This window comes from Mus caroli, unplaced genomic scaffold (assembly GCF_978045245.1).
Source record: "Mus caroli unplaced genomic scaffold, Mus_caroli_1 scaffold_6, whole genome shotgun sequence".
In the NCBI taxonomy this organism is placed as follows: Eukaryota; Metazoa; Chordata; class Mammalia; order Rodentia; family Muridae; genus Mus; species Mus caroli.
In genome coordinates this window covers 67,659,968-67,679,376 of record NW_028227261.1, presented here as the reverse complement: position 1 = coordinate 67,679,376, position 19,409 = coordinate 67,659,968, and the positions used below count along the sequence as shown (strand labels likewise).

The 19,409-nt window shown below is 40.8% G+C and overlaps 1 protein-coding gene across 2 annotated transcripts in view; it reads right to left on the bottom strand.

The window, feature by feature from the left end:
* Mllt3 (MLLT3 super elongation complex subunit) overlaps positions 1–19,409 on the bottom strand; it is a 279,485-nt gene that overhangs the window by 79,777 nt on the left and 180,299 nt on the right. For both annotated transcript variants that reach the window (XM_021159575.2, XM_029475724.2), the window contains exon 4: positions 19,071–19,214. In XM_021159575.2, coding sequence (XP_021015234.1) covers positions 19,071–19,214 — 144 coding nt within the window. The remainder of the gene's footprint in view (positions 1–19,070; positions 19,215–19,409) is intronic.

Genomic DNA, 19,409 nt, shown 5'->3' with positions numbered 1-19,409 from the left:
TTCCCTAAATTTAATTAACATTTTAGATGTACTGAAAAAGGCCTGGATGAAGGATAGATTAGGTTCACAAATGAGGATATCCCTTCACCTGTGGATTCACTGAAATTTCAATACAAACCCTTCCAGTCTTCCCAAGAACTTAAATTGATCCTAAAACTTAGGTACAGAAAACTAATTGTAGAGTTTAAAATTGCCAGGCCCCACAGTAGGGAGCCCTGTAAAGTGTCTCTAGTTCTAACATTGTTGCTAAGTGCTGAAAACACAGACTGACCAATTGGGGGAAACTTTCTCTAAGAGACAATTGCAGGAAAACCAGTGTCTGACAGGAGAGATTATTAGGGAAAGTATAGACAACTCAGGAAAAAATGTTGGACAGGAGTCCCAACACAGGAAAAAATGTAAATTAAATTCTTAGCTCATACCTTCCATGAGGTGAATTCTAGATATATGAAAATAGTTCAGTATTAGACAAAAATGCTACTTGAAAAAGAACAGGCAATCCACTGTATGCTGAACAAATACATATTTGCATAACATTCTAATGCCAGAAGACAAAGAACTCAATTTTATAGTGTTTATTGTAATTCCTACAGGAATCTAAAGAAATGTAGATGCTTGGTTATAACATTTCAGAGGGGCCTGGAAAGCCGGCTCAATAGTTAAGAGCATTTAGTGCTTCTGTAAAAGAACTAAGTTTGACTCCCAGTACCTATAGGAGGCAGCTCACAGATGCCTGTGACTCCAGCTTCAGGCATCTGCCACCTTCTTCTGGCCTCTGCAGATACTTGTACTCACGTGCATAAACCCACAGTCACACATCCACATGTTCATGTAATTCTTTCAAAGTGTGTGTGTGTGTGTGTGTGTGTGTGTGTATTTATATATAAGACAGGAGAGAGAGCTCAATTGCTTTTAAAAAAAAGCACCTGCTACTCTCCAGAGGACCCAAGTTCAATTTCTAGAACTCATAAAGCATGGTTCATTGTTCTGTGACTCCAGTTCCAGGATCTAATGCTCTCTTCTGGCCTCCATGGCCAGTGTACACACTCACACACACAAAGTCATACATGCAAGCTTAACACCCATATACATAAAATAAAATAAATAAACAATTTAAAAAATTATAGCAGAGCCAGTCATGGTAGCTTAAACCTATAAAAACAACACATGGGGCTAAGCCAGAAAGACGGCTATGAGTTCTAGGCTAGCATGAAATATATATATATATATATATATATACACATGAAATAACAGAAACCACTCAAATTACATTTTCATCTGGAACTATCTTTAATCAAATACACAGGAGCTGATAATCTATAATGTGGTGTTCGGTAATATAAAACACATTGCTAGGATTTCTGTTTTGCCCTTTAAAGGACTAGAGCTATTTCAGGCACTAAATTCTGCAGTGGACAGCAAGAACTGTCCTATCTAAAGAAAAAAAAATCATTAAAAGGAAAATATGCCCTAACACATTTAGATTGTACAATCTAATGAAAAATTAGCTTCAAGCTGAGTAGATACCTCAATTGGTAAAGTGCTTTTGATGCAAGCATGAGGCTCTGAGCATCCCCCAGAACACAGGTTTAAAATGTTAAGTGAATGCTTATAATCCAAGCCCTGGGAGGTAGAGATAGGTGGTTCTCTGGGGCTCACTGGCCAGACAGTATAGCTGAATCAGCAAGCCTTAGGTTCTCTGTCTCAAAAAACAGGATAGTGAGTGTTTGAGAATGATATGCAACATTGAACTCAGACTTCTACACACATGTACACACATATGAGCATATATGTGCACACACATAAACACACACATACATACCTATTCTTTCAAAGTGCAAATACACAGGGCCTATTCCATGAACAGCACAAGAAAGAAAATGCAAAGCCAAATATTTCATCCTTAAGCACACCGTAATGTGAATTAACTGAAATTGCTGCTTTATGTAAGTATTTTCATCATTCACAATGAACCAGTAACATTCACAGATCTCCTATAAATACATGTTTTTATTTTCATAAATTTAATTCATGCCATTTCCACTATTACTTTTTGTTTTCTTTTTTATTTGACTGACTGCTGTATTCTAGTGTCTGGAATAATGACTGACCCCTAATAGGTGCATAACAAGTATTTGTCTTTGAATGACTCTGTAACTTATTGAGCATTTATATGTAATAGACTCTGGGGGATGTCACATCCGATAAGTCATACTACCTATCCACACAGAGCTAGCACAAGTCATTAAATCAAAATAAACAGTGTAGTCCTTATTTCTGAATGATTCAATTCCCAAAAGCTATTAAGTAGAGACTAACAAAATAGACAAGGACGGGAGGAAGGGCAATGGGAGAAAAGGCTCCTGGGTAATGGACCACAGCTACTTGTTCATTGGCGAAATGGCTGAATATAGGTCTAAACCTAGAACATCTTTTTGTAGCAATTAAGTAGAAAGTGCATAACCCTGCTTAGATATAGAAATTAAAGCACTCTTATGAGTGATTAAAGGCAATGTAAATGTGAAAATAAATGTTTATCCTAGTAGATTGTAGCCCACTGAAGAGATAATCTACCCATAGTCACAACATAATGAAAAGAAGAATAATCTCAAGATTAAAAAATAGTGGAATAATGTATTTTCTCAAATGCTTCCCAATGAAATACATCAATGTGACAGCAATGAGACAACCACAATCAATGTGAGTGTCAAAGGTATAAAAATAAAAGGAAAAATCCCAATTTGTGTGGCATGCAAAAAGAGAAAGAGCATACCACCAGTTCATGATGTTCACCCAAAGACGCATACCTGAATCCAGTCATGAGGAAGTTATCACGTGAGCTCAGGTTGGGTCACCTACCGAATAGCTGGCCTGAAGTCTTAAAAATAAATTCAAGTACATAAGTGTGAGAGGAATAGAATCCTAGCGGATGGGAGCTAAGACCTGGCAGGGAAATGCTATGTACTGACAAAACACTGGATCCTTTACTGGAACTACCTGAGGAAAAAAAATGCATGGGATCTGAGGGTAGTGCAATGGTTCTAATTCCTGACTTTGACTGTTGTATTGTGACGTCAGTGAGACTCCTTGTTTTCAGGAAACAGACCCCAGAGTACTCACGACAATGGAGCAATGTTATGGCGACTTACTGTTCAGGAGAGCAAAAGTTCTTTGTATTGAGCTTATGACTTTTTTAAAAATTGAGGATACTGCTGAGAGTATTTAATTATAAAATAAGTAAGTGATGGTATTTGGGAGTGCCTCATGGACTCCCAACATGTTCTCATCCTAGTAGACTGTAGCTCACTGAAGAGATATCTACTCACAGTCACAACATAATGAAGATAGACTTTGAGTCTATGGACATTGAGCCAGAGGACACAGGAAGGCCACTTAAGTCAGAGTTTGCTAAGAAGGGTCATCAAGTCCAGTGAAATTCACTCCATTTACCTTTTGCTCTGAGAACCATAAACATACTAAGCGGATTCTTTAAGTGCCACACTCTTTTAACAGGAATCAAAGATACATTCTCCAGGGAAAGCAAGACTAACTTGGGCAAATCAGACTTATCCATGAAATCAAGGCTTTCTTATCATGAAAAGCCACAGTGTGGTTTGCTTCTAAAGAGAAGTCAAGTAAGCTTGCAGTCTCTATCACACACAGGCAAACAGACCTCAGATGGGATGCAGAGTCCTCACCCATCTCCTTTCAACTACAAGTTATTCCTCTGCTGCCGAAGAAGACTGTAGAATTGTAATATAAATCCAAAGAAGTGTGTGATAACTTTCACATGGCTTACTGGGAAAACTCAGCTCTACTTGGTAGGGTTTGTTGCAGAAACCGAACAAAATTGTATTTTCACCTTCGCAATTTAGGCAAAAGACCAGTTTTACAAAATGGAAGGCACTATTGGTTCTGTGCCTTTGGTCTCTTGGGGGCTCCAAGAACACCTTGGTGAGACAAGGAGTGGGTGGTTTCCCATAAAATGGGATGTCTTAAAGTCCCACAGGCTTTACTCCTTTAAGCACCCCAATGTAGCTTGAACTACTGGGCATGAACAGTTCTTTCTAGGAAACTGAGCTGTACTGTCTTAGAGTTCTGGGAGGGTGAGACGTTACTACTCCCTGGAAATAGAACACAGTGAGGGTCTCACAGAAAGAATAACTCAGTGTTCACTCAAACCTAGAGTCTGCTGCTACGTTATACCCATAGGGAGGTACTCAAATATTTTTCAATGAAAAATACTTAAGACTCCCTCAACAAGACAAGCTCCGTTTCTTTTGTAAAAATAAACAACCCTGGAAGACATTTTATTTTGTTATGTTAAAACTTATTGAACACTCAGCTTCCTACTTGGGTGGTAGGAGGGATGAAGGATGGATGGTACCCGAAAATATAAAGGGGCAGAAAAACACTGAGAGTGGTCCTCCTCTCAAACTTAAGGGAAGGCAGTTTTATCCAGGGTACTTCAAACTAAGCTCAAATAAAAAATAAACAAACCCACGAAGGAGTCTAACATTCTTTCTGAAGCATGAAAGCATCATGCACCTTCCCAGCCTGATTGCCCTGGCCTGTGAATATTCCCTACCACACTCATTCCACATCTGACTTTGGATTGTGTAAGAAGAAGCGTGACTATAACTATACAGAGACCAAGCTGTGGCAAAGCATTCAGAGGACGGTTAGCACAGAGTGTATTACTACCCACGGCTACATTATCCTCCTACTCTGAGGGGGAAACACTGAATCCCTCAGAGAATCATCACCAACTGAAGACTCATCTACATCTCCCCTTCAAAAATCTGGTGACCACAAAGCCACTTGTTGCCTTTGATAAAAGGCCTGGCAGTTGATGCCAGGGGAAACTACCTCTAACGGCAGCTCATACTTGCTGCTCACTTTCTTTCCTAATTCAGACATTCCCCCGTTCATGCTTGTCTCTAGATTATAGGGAATGAAACCAGTCCCCAGAAGGTAGGCTCATGGTGGCTTAAGGATGTTTGTGGGTAGATTAGTGTATCAGAGAACAGTAACAGTAATACAGTAGATAGTAATACGGAGACTCACAACTGGTCCAACTGTAGATATAAGTCCCTGTGGGATACTTAGCCACAAATCACATACCCCCCCCCCTCCACGCCAGAGCTCAGAGACCAAGGCAGAAGAGGATGGAAAGACTGCAAGACCCCAGACTGGGAGGCAGAGTGAAACAGTGCCTTCTGGATATGATAGAACCACTGCATTCACAAACTTATAGCAACTGGTTACCTGCACAAGACTTATACAAGATTAAGCTAGTCAACATGCCATTATGGAGGGGGAAAGGGGATATGGGTCCCAAACCCCCCGCTAAGGAGCTACTGATATTTGAGACCTTCTAGAGGAGGCAGTCTTTTTCCTTTAAGGGTATGAGCACTGCATCCCCCTACACCCATGAATATGTACAGCACAACTGAGTTAATTTTTTTAGTTGACACAGAGTTGCTACAGGGTGGCACTAAGAAGAGTTAGAGGGGAATATGATGATCAAAGTATATTGTATACAGAGATTAAATTTCTAAAGAATAAACATTTGATATTAAAAATGTTGGAAGAAAGTTGCCATTTTTCTCTACCTAAACTGTATTTTCAGAACTAAAAGAAATATAGGGACCCGGAGCACACACAGAGATGTGAGTCTAAAAGAAGTAAACGGAACAAAGGCTTCTGCTGACAGGCGAGTCACCTGATCTGGCAGGTTATCCCTAGGGACTCACATAAGACTCTTCTATTGGCCAGTGGCCCTGGAGGATTGCTTTAACTCTTTTATGAATTTCTAAAAGATAGTGTGCACTATACTGTGCTGGGGCCAAAGCAGTGAAGGCCAGTGAAGGAAATCCCTAACCAGCATTCCTTGGGTGACTGATCATCCCAGACTTGATACCTTACTGTACTCATCTGTAAGATGGGTGGCTTGGCCCATTGTGTGAGAGTGTCTATTCTGCTGAGAGTCTATAGAACTTACTCCCTCAAAGCTATGAAAATGAGCACTGACTTACATGTCTAAGATCTAACTGTATTAATGATAAAGCTGGTGACAGGTAGTCACGGTATTAGCCTCTTCTTGTATTATCAGTTCCACCCATCCCCACAATGACTACATCCCAGCAGATTTTGAAAAGTCTTGTTTGTGTCAGCCTCGATCAGCAGTCGGACAGAAACTAGTAATGTGTCCAGACACCAAACACTAGAGGGTCTGTTTTGGGTCTCTTCCTTCCTTCCTACATTCACTGAATCAGCAAAAATGAGCATAGGTGTGCAGGAAACCAACAGAAAGCAACTGTATGTATCAACAATTCCTGCGGGTTTTACTACCCGCCACGACTCTGGAGCATTCCACCCAGTATGTCTGAGATTTTACTGCCGGTGCTGGTTTCAGGACAGAGGTACATATACCTTTGACCTGAATGTATTTTCACTTAAGGAAACATAAATCAGAACAAAGATAGAATTATAGCTCCTTTTTAATTAAATAAAAGAGAACTGAAGGCAAACTCAGACTATGTATATAAATCACAAGGATATCCTGGAAGGAAAAAAAAAAGAAAGAAAGAAAGAAAAGAAAAGAAAAGGCAGTAGCAGAAGAGTTCAGCTACGAAGTTCCCAGGAAAGGGAACAGGGCTAAGGACTCAGGAGACCTGGCCCTGGCTTGGGAGTAAAGAATAGAAACTAAACTTTCCTTATCAGGAGATAAGAAGGAAATCTGGGAAGAGAAGGACCAGTAAGAGCATAAGGAAAACAATTCAGCAAGAACAGGCTCCGGGCCCAGCCCCCAGTCTCCAGCCCCCAGCCCCATCCTCAAGCCCCCAGTCCCCAGCTCCAGCCCCCAGACCCATCCTCCAGCCCCTAGTCCCCAGCTCCAGCCCCCAGTCCCCAGCTCCAGCCCCCAGCCCCAGTCCCCAACTCCAGCCCCCAGCCCCAGCCCCCCAGTACCAGCACCCAGCCTCCAGTCTCCAGCTCCAGCCCCCATCCTCCAGTCTCCAGCCCCCAGCCCCAGCCCCCAGCCCCCAGCCCCCAGCCCCCAGCCCCAGCCTCCAGTCTCCAGCTCCAGCCCCCATCCTCCAGTCTCCAGCCCCCAGCCTCAGCCCCAGCCTCCAGGCCCTAGCCCCCAGTCCCCAGCTCCAGCCCCCAGACCCATCCTCCAGCCCCTAGTCCCCAGCTCCAGCCCCGAGTCCCCAGCCCCCAGCCCCAGCCTCCAGGCTCCAGCCCCCAGCCTCAGTCTCCAACTCCAGCCCCCAGCCCCAGCTCCAGCCCCCCAGCCCCAGCTCCAGCCCCCAGTTCCAGAACCTCTGAGCAGCTGCATCTTAGGCTGGAAACACATCAATAGTGACTTGAAAGTTTCAATGGTGCCTATGAATTCAGAGTTTAAAATATCAAAAGGAAAATTTTCACTTTAGATAGATAGATAGAGAGAGAGAGAGAGAGAGAGAGAGAGAGAGAGAGAGAGAGAGAGAGAGAGAGAGATAAATAAATAGCAGGGTGTGGTAGAATATGCCTTTAATCTCTACAATCAGGAGGCAGAGACAAGCATATCTCTATGAATTTAAGGATAGCCTGGACAACACAGAAAGTTTCAGGACAGTCAGGGTTACATAGAGACCCTGTCTCAACTAACAAACAAAATAAAGTAAGAAATCACAATTTTTGTGTGCGTGAGAGACACTCTGTATAGCAAATGATACTTTACTTAATGTCTTCCGGTTTTGGAGCCATAATCTTTCAAAGACTAAGTCTGGTTTCATACTCTCTGCCATTTGAAACCCCTAGCTGCCACAATGGTCCTACTAAAAGATTAAGATTTCTGCACTTACGCCAGACCTTGATGAGTACCTATGAATGTACGAAAGTGGTTACTCTAAGCTAAACATCACAAAACAGAGTGGTAGAATAAGGCCAGACAACTCAAATCTAGGGGTGGTGGTGTGGTGGGGCTGGTGGTGGTTGTGGTGATGGTGGCAGTGTGGTGGTGGTGGCAATGGCAGCAATGGAGGTGGCTATGGTGGTGGTGTGTAGACTAAAGGTTAAAATCAGGTGTCTTCCTCAATCACTCTCCACCTTAGCTTTTGAAACAGAGTCTCTAACAGAACCGGGGACCCACCAATTTAGCCAGAATGATGATGGCCAGCAATGGCCAAGGATCCTCTTGCTTCCCAGTGCTGGGCTCCCCAGTGCTGGGCTTACAAGTGTGTGTTGCTTCTGCGCCCAGCATTTTACGTGAGAGCACGGCAGACACTTTCCCACCTCCCTAGCCCTGAAGAAAATCTTACCTAATATTTTTACAGGTGATTTCCATCTACATTTTCTCAGACAGAATAGTTTTGTTTAATAACAAACCCATCTTTTCCCACGGAATTTTAATTGTACTGTTTATGATTGCCAAACTGTCTCTGCACGCGGTGGGACGAGGACGACTTAAGATTCCACTGCAATCATCCCGCTATGTCCTGGTTCTTGGGCGGGGTCTGTGGAATGGAGATAGTGGGAATAGCTGTGTTTCATTTGCCAAAGATACCACAGACACCACAGGGAGGTGGACATTCTTCTGTTTTCATTACTAACAACCCCGCCCTGAGCTACCAAGAGCTGAAGCTCCTAAGGGCAGTTACATTTTTACTAGACCTTCATTTAACTCGCACTCTGCCAGACCAGTTGGTTCTACGGACTGGATTTCTTTACGTTCTGCAGTCTTTCCATTAAGCACTATCTGAAACTTCCTCGTTCCACAATACCAAAGGCCTTGAAATAGCCTACAATGAAAGGAAAGGCAGAAATGATACTGACAGAGATAAATTATTTTTTGAAATACATACTACAATAACCTATATTAAAAAATGAATCTTTCCAAAACAGCTAGTCTTAGTTTATTAATCCATCATCAAACATCCATAGATACCCATAAAATGTCTAAGACTGGTTTAAGATACAGAAGCCAGGAGTTCAGATAAGAGCGTTGCTGCAAGCCAGAGATTTCAAAATCTTGTCACATACAAGAACTTTATTATGATTCAAAATTAGTGATCATAATTCTTATTGTCAGAATCATTAAGATAAAATCTCAAGTTCCTGCAAACCCAGTTCCCTATTCTTAATATTACTATCACACTTGTAACTCTAATTTTAGGAAGTAGAGAGCCGAGGGAGAAAGTAAATACAAAGGTACAGGATATATTTCTAATCAGCTCTAAAACAAGATTATATCAACCTCTAGAAGTGTTAGGTTGTGAGTGTGTCTGTGTGTATGTGTGAATGCACACATACATACGTGTTTTAAGCATAGAGCCACATAGTTTAAACATCCCATGAGATCTCTCTCTCTCTCTCTCTCTCTCTCTCTCTCACACACACACACACACGTGTGCACACATGCCATGAGCATGCACACATACACACCAGTGTAGAATGTTGGAGGCTACAGTCATAAGCAAGTAGAGCAGGTTTTCTTCTCTTTTGCAGCTCCAGAAGATCCACATTCTCTAAAATTAGTACATATTTATTTTAACTTTGAGGGAAAGTTAAGTCATTCTTTTCTAATTTTTATTTTATTATTATTTTAAGGTCGGGTCTTACTGTGTACTTCCTCCTACCTCAGTCTCCAGAGAGCTGGAGTTATAGGCAGATGCCCTCATATACTCCTGGAAGCTAAAGTATGTTCTTTCCAGTAGAATACTACCATTATGTTAAATATTTTCAATGAAAACCTTTTTATTTCCCCCTTTCTCAGCTAGTAAAAACTATGACTTAACCCAAAAAGTGGAAGGTCATTTCGATAACTTATTCGATAACTTAAAAACTTATTTGCTGGCTATTTAACTATATAACACATTGCATTTAGTAATCTTGACTAAGAAGTAGGGAGATATTACACTTATTTTTATATTTATACTAACCTAAACTTCAAGGCAAATTAACAGCAGATTCCAGAACTAAATTTATGCCTTCAGGTATCAGTTGAAATATTCTATCACCCCATGTCTGTGTCCTTTATGGTAATAAAGATTATTATATTACATGAAGTATCATCTATCCTCATTCCCCAGAAATAAACCAGAAATGTCTATGTCAAGAATCTCAGAAGTTTATTTATTTAAGCTGTGACCTTTAGATCCTGATCACTGCTGGGCTTCCTTGTAACTCACAGGATAGAATACTCAGAAAGCAAGGCCTCTCTCCCATGTTACCCCGACTCTCAAATTGCTTTCACCTAATATTACAGAGTATTAACAATGGCAAAAAGCCTGCCGAGAACAATCCGAGCATTTAGCTACTCTCTCTTATCCCAGCAAGGGATGAGACCCAGTCACGTGAGAATCTCTGGACGAACCACTCTGAGGTGGTGCATCCTGAGTCAGCCCAGGAGAGGGAAACGGAGGCACTCGTTTCAGCTTTAGTATTTCTGTATTTTAAATTTTTCCTCTTTTAATTTTAAGAAAACCCTCTGGTGTTCACATTAGCTATTTTTTCTCTTCTGCGCACATTTCTCACTTTTTTAGCTTTTTGTATCCTGGAGGTTGGGGGTGGGCAGGGGAGTGGGAAGAAAACAGGGATGAGTGACCACTTCCTCCACATACATCAGAACCCTTTGCAGACCTTTCAAGCCCAAACTGAGGCTACATTAGGAATGCTAGACATCCAGTCAGCTGACCTTCTGCTCCTGGGAAGTCTGACGTAAGAACGGAGAACACCGTCCAAAACCATGGACTGCATCCTCAGAAACGCACCCCATGGGCACACCCGGCCTCCATTTTTTTTTTCTCTGAGTACTTAGCTGAACATATGAACTCTGAAGGTCATGAGCAGTCTGTCTCTACTTAAATTCCCTCTGCATTTAAAAGGAAGTCACAAAGGCAAGGGGATGGTTCTCTGGGACAATTGTCTGATTATTCTGTGTGTGTGCTTCCAAAAGCTTGGAAGTAACCTTCAATTTGTGTAACATTCAGAGGACACTAAACCAGAAAACCACTAACTATGCTGAATGACATAAAGAGCTCTCCTTTAATGACCACGCTTTGAAGAACTCAGATCTGTGTTACAGCAGGAATTATGGCTCACAACACTGACATCCTACTAATGATTTATATATAGTTAGCACTTTCATGATTTAATTCAGAGTTAGGAAAGAGGCAGCCAAACATATAGATGGGGGGAAAAAACCTGATGTGAGAAAATTAACTTGCAAACACCACCAAAATGAAGGAGGCCACCTGTTTAATCTTAAATATATGCAAATAAATCACTCTTTATCAGTGCTAGTGAACAACTGCTACATTCTTTTATCGTTTGAGGTAGACAGTTGCAGGATGCTATATGTTAGAAAATTACAAACACAGCCACATTTGTTCCAAAACAAATATACAAAGTCCAATGGGGCTGTCCAGTGACAGCCAGTAAAATAATCTCTGTGTTACTTTCTTTGAATCATTTTCATATGCAGAAGCCAGCCATTCATCTCTGGGCATGGTGGAGATGACTTTGCCACAAAAGCCACTTATATTTTTAGAAGCCAAAGTCTTGACAAATCAATCCCTAAGAACATAATTTGTTACAAATTGAAGAAAGCCTGAAAACACAGACCTCGGTTAAAAAGGCTTCCGTATCTCTTGTAGCTTTTCCAAATTTAAGTATGTGGGAAGAATACTCATAAATTTAAGTCAAAACTGAAACACTTAGAATATTCCAATTTAAAATACATTAAAGTGTGGCCTCTGAAAGGAAATGGAAATGGCTTTTTAAGCATATGAAAAGTTGTTCATCGTCACTCACAGGAGCAATGCGAGTTACAAATGCGATACTATTTCCACCCACCAAGGCGGGGGTAATAAATCACCATGCAGAAATGAGTACTTGCACAGGCTGCTGCTGCAAGCACGGAGAAGCAGGGCCTCTTTAACAAGAGATCTGTGCACGGCCATCAAAATTTAAATTCCCCTTTGTGCTTTGAATCTACGACAGTATTCCTAGGAATTTATCCCACTAGCATAGAAATTTAGTTTCCTCAATCACCAAGAACTGCTTTAGTATTACTAGTGACCACAAGTAGGCTCATTGTATATCATTTTATAAGTAACAAGGTGTTTGTTTATTTATTCAAAAAATTATAAGCAGGATGGGAGGAGGGATATTTATAGCTGAGATGCCCAAAGAGTTCCCTAACACCCTACAAAGAGAATACAGCATGGCCGTACCTAGGTTAATAACAGACCTGACATTACATCAGCATGTTCAGAAGGCTTGATAAAACTGCAGGAGGGAAAGTTCTGCATCACAGATCCCTCTGGCCCTTTAACAAGCAAAACCCTTTATTGGAAGTCCACTTCATGATAACAGCATTTCAGAGAAGTTCTAACTTTTTTACATAAATGCAGATCATATAGAAATGTAACTGTCAATGAGAACCAGGACTGCATTATGCTGCAGACTTAATACAGACTGGAAGCATGCTCCCCATGTCTTCTCAAACAATTCTTGCCAAATGGGTGCTGGAGATGTTCTATTGAAACAGGTGGTGTCTGAACAGAATTGGATTTCTGCCTATAGAAACCCTGGCTTTAACAACTGCTGTGGTTAGTTTTAATGCTTCAGCCCTCAGAGTTAGCTGCTTGCCAGCGGTTCAGGAATAGCCTGAACAACGAGTTTAGAGTTGACAGAGGGAAGGAGAGTGGGAGAGAAAGAGGCTAGCACCCAACCACTGGCCTCTAAAGAATGACATAATGCTTGGTGTACAGGCCAAAGAATGGAGCAAGTAGGAAATAAATTTAGTTCTAAGATGCCTGACCACTTTTAGGGTGTCTGTCATGCCAACACAAGGATACAACCACCTTGCTGGATAGAATACACATGATCTCCTTTAAGTGGAAACAGCTTTTAAGAGGCTTTAATCTGAGAAAAATTGAGAATTCAGAACAATGGTAAGAGTCACTAATTTTTCTAAAGAAGACTCAAATCTTTTAAAACTGATATTCTAAAAAAATCCAAAATTAAATTTTAGGCCAACAAAATACAATCAGGCAGAGTATAAATTCCTTGAGGAAAAGGACAATGCAGATCAACCATTACACACAACCAACATATGTCCATCACTGCTCTACAGCAATGCTCACCACACCGTCATGTCAGTACCCAATAGCTTACGAGAATAACAAACCTTTCCTGCAAACTGCTTAAGTGTTTAGCATAAAAGTGGTCTGCAGCTGCTGATCCTCCAAGAATATACTCAAGAGGAAAAAACCAGAACTCTGGGGTCTCCAGTGCTGCTCAGCATGGTTCCATAGCCCCTAAACACTTATTCCACAACAGAACCTCAGAGTCCACACTTAGGCTAGATGATAACAGAAATAGGGCTTTCACCTAATTCAGAGTTTGCCTAAATACAAACCTGTACCACACCTCTTCAGAAAGGACAGCTTTAGATGTATGACACACAACAGCTGACACATACCTGTGCTACAGAAACCCGCAAGGAATGCTAATATGCTTTTCAATCCAGTGTTTGACACTGACAGACCACAAACCTTAACACATCCCTTTTCAGTATCAAACAAAAGAAAAGTGAGTCAAAATCATCTCTCAGCACCACAAATCCTTTAATCCCAGCATTCTGAGCACCACAATTCTAGGATTGATTTAGAAATGATCATAAGTTCCTTTTTACAAGAAGAACCAGAAATACTTCACTGGGACAGGGAGGTACTACGCCATAGTGGGTAGAGGGTCCTTGCCAAATCAAAAGACCTCAAAATAAGGGAACTTCCTCCCTTACTATAATAAATATACACTGTAACTCAAAGCTTGGCAGGAACTAGGTCTAAACCAAATCCACTGTTCCCTGCAAGTTCTACTTGCTCATTTAGTACCTCATTTAGAGGAAATTATCTTCTGGGTCTATTTTAAAAGATCATCTGTATTTCAATCATCTCAGAAGGTGATGCCGAAATCCAAAGGCATTTTTCCTCTTTTAAGGCAAAGACACCTTTGATATTAAGGGTCAAATTCAGTGGAGTACCACAAGGTGTTTTTTCTTTTCAGGGAAATGTACATGAAGATTTCTTTGAGAAAGTTTAGAAAATAGATATATTTAAAAGTAAATCTACTCATGAGGGGGAAATTAAACACAGAGCTGTAGGTCTGAAAATTATTTAGAAAATAATCTGCAAGTTTTCAAGATCCTTCTGGCAAAAAGTTCTTTGGAATCATTTTCTTCCCAGAGCTGAAAGGCATTTTCTAAGAGGCTTCCAGCTCTAACAGCAACCTTTCTGATCTCCAGAAAAGCCAAGAGCACTGTGTGCTTTTGGCATTAAAGAAAGAAAGGGAAAGAGAAACAGAGGCAAACAAGGATTGCTCCCCACCTTCTTAAACTGCGGGTGGCAAGCCACACTGGGTCAGGTAACTGAAAGTCTGCACCATGCACATTTGACAACTGTAAAAAAGTTTTTAGAACTGGGGAGGTGGGACAGTTGGGACTGCTGAGCTAGCACAAATCTCAAGCTCTTCAGATCCCCAGTAACTATACAAGAACTCAAGCTAGCAACCCCAGTACTAAGAGATCACCGCAGGATGACCCCTGGTACTTGATGCCAGCTGGTCTAACAAAATCCAGTGAACCCAGGTTTATTTAAAAGACCCTATCTCAAAAGAAAGGTAGAGCGGCTAGAGAGAAAGCTCAGTGTCTAACACTTGTTCTTACAGAGGACCTGGCAACCATGTGATAGTTCACAATCATCCATTGACTCCCATTCTAGGAGATCCAATTTCCTCTTCTGACCTCTATGGATATCAGGCACATACATGAAACAAAGGCGTATATGTGGACAAGTCACTCACACAACATAAAATAAGTAATGGTAGAGAATTGAAGAAAGTGCCTAGACATTACCCTCTAGCCTTCCCATACCTGCACATAGCCACATACAGTTTCTGATGTGAGAAGGACAAAAATTACTGCAAAATCAAATACATAGTGAATCTGAGGTGATTTTGGCAGCATTGGCCTGTGTAGAACGGCAAGGCTTCCCTGTAGTCCTGAATACAAACGTGTATTCAGCATTGCGAGTACCACCACTGTACACAATGCCAATGATCAAAGCCCAAAACCACCGAGCTCTAGTCTGAAACGATATAAATGGCATTGGTCTCACTGGACACACACATTTTCCTGTTGCTGTTAAAACAAAATGATTTAGTTAATAAAAAATCAAAACAGTATCCTCTGATCATGTCAAGTTAATATATCTGATATATTTGCATTGTATTGTGTTGTAGGGAAATGTTGCCAGTTGAGTTACTGACTTGAGCTTCATCTTTAAAAATATAATGGATTTGGGTATGAGATTAAGGCAGAATTGAAATAATTTCTGAAATGACCTAAACATATTTCTGCAATGTTATAATATTTATATTAAGCAGCATTTTCAATACTCATTACTCTGAAAAATGTTGAAGATGGTCTAAGTCCTTTAGTGCAAACCATTTGGCCAAGATTCAATTCTTCATGTAAAAACCTTGTCTCAATATACAAAGTTTACATGGTCCTTATTTAACTGTTAAAATTACATGCATTCTGAGTCACTGTCTTAAAATATGCTTCTAGTTGCATATGTAGCAGAGGATGGCCTAGTCGGCCATCAGTGGAAGGAAAGGCCCTTGGTATTATGAAGATCATATGCCCCAGTACAGGGGAATGCCAGGGCCAGAAAGCAGGAGTGGGTGGGTTAGGGACCAGGGTGAGGGGAGCCTTTGGGGATAGCATTTGAAATGTAAATGAAGAAAATATCTAATGAAAAAGCAAAAAAATAAAAATAAAAAATAACTTGTTATCAGTAAGCTCCTCATCTGTTCATCTGTTTTATACACCTACACTCCAAGCATCATAAAATATCTCCAGTGAAAGGGAATCCCAAGTAGATGAGGTTCAAATAAAGACCGGCCATTCATGCTGCAAGCTCTATGTGACGATTACATAGAACACAGAAGGAAGGTCTCAGTTCTCTTTCTTTAAGGGTAGAATGCCCACACACATCTGCCACATATATTAATGTAGTATTTAGAAATGAACACAGCACCTCCATGTCTGCTAAAACACACCCATTTAAAAAAAAAAAAAGTATATGAAAAGAAAGATTTCAATAAGAACAAAATGGTTCAAGTCTGTAGCTTTTAGACCGCACTAACACTAAGACAACAGCAAATATTGCAATGCCAGTTAAAAACTAATCCAAGCCAAAACTAGTTAGTAGTCTATAAATGCTTCAAACATTTTCATAGCAGGCAACTTTATCCGCACATATAAGGCAGAATCTATGGATTAACAAGTGAATTTTTAAGCTTTTACTTTGTAACAAAGTTCACTGGAATCAGTTCTTTAAATTGTATTAAGCAAGCCAAATGATCTACACAAGGAACATCCCACATAGCACACATTTTGAACTTGTTGGGACACATCTGAAGCCTAATAGGAAAGTATCCATGGGCTTCAAAGGTTACTTGGAGAAACACGAAGAAGGAAGCTAGAGGCCAAAGGTCACTGGAGGTTTCTTGGAAAGGAACCCCAGTAGAACAAGCCGCCAACACCAATAGGAGACTTTCCCAGGAAGTGGCACTGCCTCTCTGACCTCTAATCTTTCCACACTCTGGGATTACAGGCCTGTTTTAAAACATTTTATGTAATATTTACCCTTCCCTATAGCCTGGATCATTAGCCTGATGCTTTCAAGTCCTATAATCCACAGACTTCAGCTACCTATCCAACAGCATATCCAGGAGGCCTAATGCACTATCCTCATAAAATGAAAACTAGTAACCGGGTTGGGATTTAAGGCAGACCAAGTTACTGTTATGGGAATAATCACAGGTAAATAAGTAACCTCTATACTATACTCTTTATAACCATTAAAACAATTAAAAGGATTATTTAAAAACAACTTCTTAATAAATATATACCAATTCCCCATTTTTACATTAGTTCTTATTCAAAATGCCAAAAAGCAATGAAGTTCCACTTTTTTTCTTTTCTTTTATTAGATATTTTCTTTATTTATATTTCAAATTTTATCCCCTTTCCGCATTTCCCCTCCAAAAACGCTCCTATCCCCTCCCCACTCCCCCTACTCACTAATCCACCCACTCCTGCTTCCTTGTCCTTGAATTTCCTACACTGGGGTCTTAACAAGACCAAGGGCCTCTCCTCTCACTGATGTCCTACAAGACCATCCTCTGCTACATATGCGGCTGGAGCCATGGGTCCCTCCATATGTACTCTTTGGTTTGGGAACTCTGGGGGTGCTGGTTGGTCCATATTTTTGTTCCTTCTATGGGGCTGCAAAGCCATTCAGCTCCTTGGATCCTTTCTCCAGCTCCTTCACTGGGGACCCTGTGCTCAGTCACATGGATGACTGTGAACCTCCTCTTCTGTATTTGTCAGGCACTGGAAGAGCCTCTCAAGAGACAGCTATATCAGGCTCTTGTCAGTGAGAACTTGTTGGCATCCACAATAGTGTCTGGGTTTGGTAACTGTATATGGGATGAGTCCTCAGGTGGGACAGTCACTGGATGACCTTTGCTTCAGTTTCTGCTCCAAACTTTGTCTCTGTATCTCTTCCCATGGGTATTTTGATCCCCCTTCTAAGAAGAACTGAAGTATCTACATGGTGGTCTTCCTTCTTTTTCAACTTCATGTGGTTTGTGAATTGTATCTTGGGTATTCTAAACTTCTGGGCTAATATCCACTTATCAGTGAGTGCATACCATGTGTATTCTTTTGTGACTGGGTTACCTCACTCAGGATGATATTTTTTAGTTCCATCCATTTGCCTAAGAACTTCATGAATTCCAAATTTTAAGATGTTAAAAAATCTGTTCTGTCAGGAACATACATTTCCTTGTTTCTAATGGTGGCTCTCAATACTTACTTAACATATCATCTACAGAGCTTCAAATACATATTTAGCAGTTCAGGGGAAAGAACAAAAAAACAAAAAACAAAACAAAACAAAACAAAAAAAAACCTGGTATAACCTGGCTCAAAAGGAATGAGTCTACTTAATCCACAATTAAGTTTACACAATGGTCACACAATTATATAGATGGGTACCTTCTCCTTGCAGTGTCCAATGCTTTCCTACAGTTAGCAAAATAGTTGTCTATGATCTATAAAGGGAAAAATATGATTCTAAAATAATGCACTGTGTCCTACACAGCCCTGTGGCAGAGTTTACAGTGATGTGAACCATATTCAGAAGCAGTGAGTTTGTAAATGTTAAGTTCATGGACACAAAACTACAGGGAAGAGAGGCCCCTTGGTATTGCATATAAATATGCCCCAGTGCAGGGGAATGCCAGGGCCAAGAAGCAGGAGTGGGTGGGTAGGGGAGCAGGGCAGAAGGAGGGAGGGTATAGGGAACTTTCGGGATAGCATTTGAAATGTATATAAAGAAAATATCTAATAAAAATAAATTAAAAAGGAGATGCATGAGACTCAGGACACTCATAGAACAAGATTCATGAACACTTCAGTAAGGTCCTACCAGCAGTTGCGAGCAACTGCTCAGGGTGGGGAGACCCTTGAAGAGGGGCTCTTGGGTTGACCAGGGAGCTCCATGGAAACCAAGTTCATGAGTTGTTGCCCATTTTGATGATTCAGCTGACTTTAAATTAACTACATTCATGAAAAGTAACAGCAGTAGCTCATTAGTTCTCTGAGTGAAACTTGGGCAGGGGCATTTCTTTGGCCCGTTTTCAGTACCTGCTCAAGGAAGAAGCTGTTTGTTCCTATATGCATAGGATAAGTAGTACAGGCAGCTTTGTCAAAATAAACTTGACCCACTTAGACATTAAGGCTGTTCCAACCAGATATGCCATTTCAGATGGGCATCTACTTAAGAGTTTGCCTTCTTCTACATTCAAAATCCCGAGTCCACAGCTAAATCATTAAAGCACTTTACTCTTTGGGCTCTTCCGGAATCTCAGTTCACATACTTGCAGCCAGGGTTTTTTAGTAGGAAAGGTTGCTTGTTTGTTTGTTTTACAAGAGTGCCACTTACCCCTCCTGCCTTCAGCAACTTTCTTCTAAAGTCCTCTGTGGGGTTATTGAAAGTTAGCTTCTCACAGCGGAGGTGATTCACTGGTGGGTGGCCTTCAAGATGCAGGAATAAGTCATAATCAAAGCGGACTTTCTTAGGTTCTTCCTGGAGGTTAAGGAAATTAAAAGGCAAAAATAGAAAATTTAAAAACAGATTTAATCATCATAAGAAACAGAAAGGAACTAGATACTTAACAACTGCGTCAAAGTGGTTCTGACAAACATAACGCAACCTACAAGTAGGTGAAATTTTCATTTGTGTTAGGAGAAAACCCGAAAAGAATAAACTTACCATCTCCCC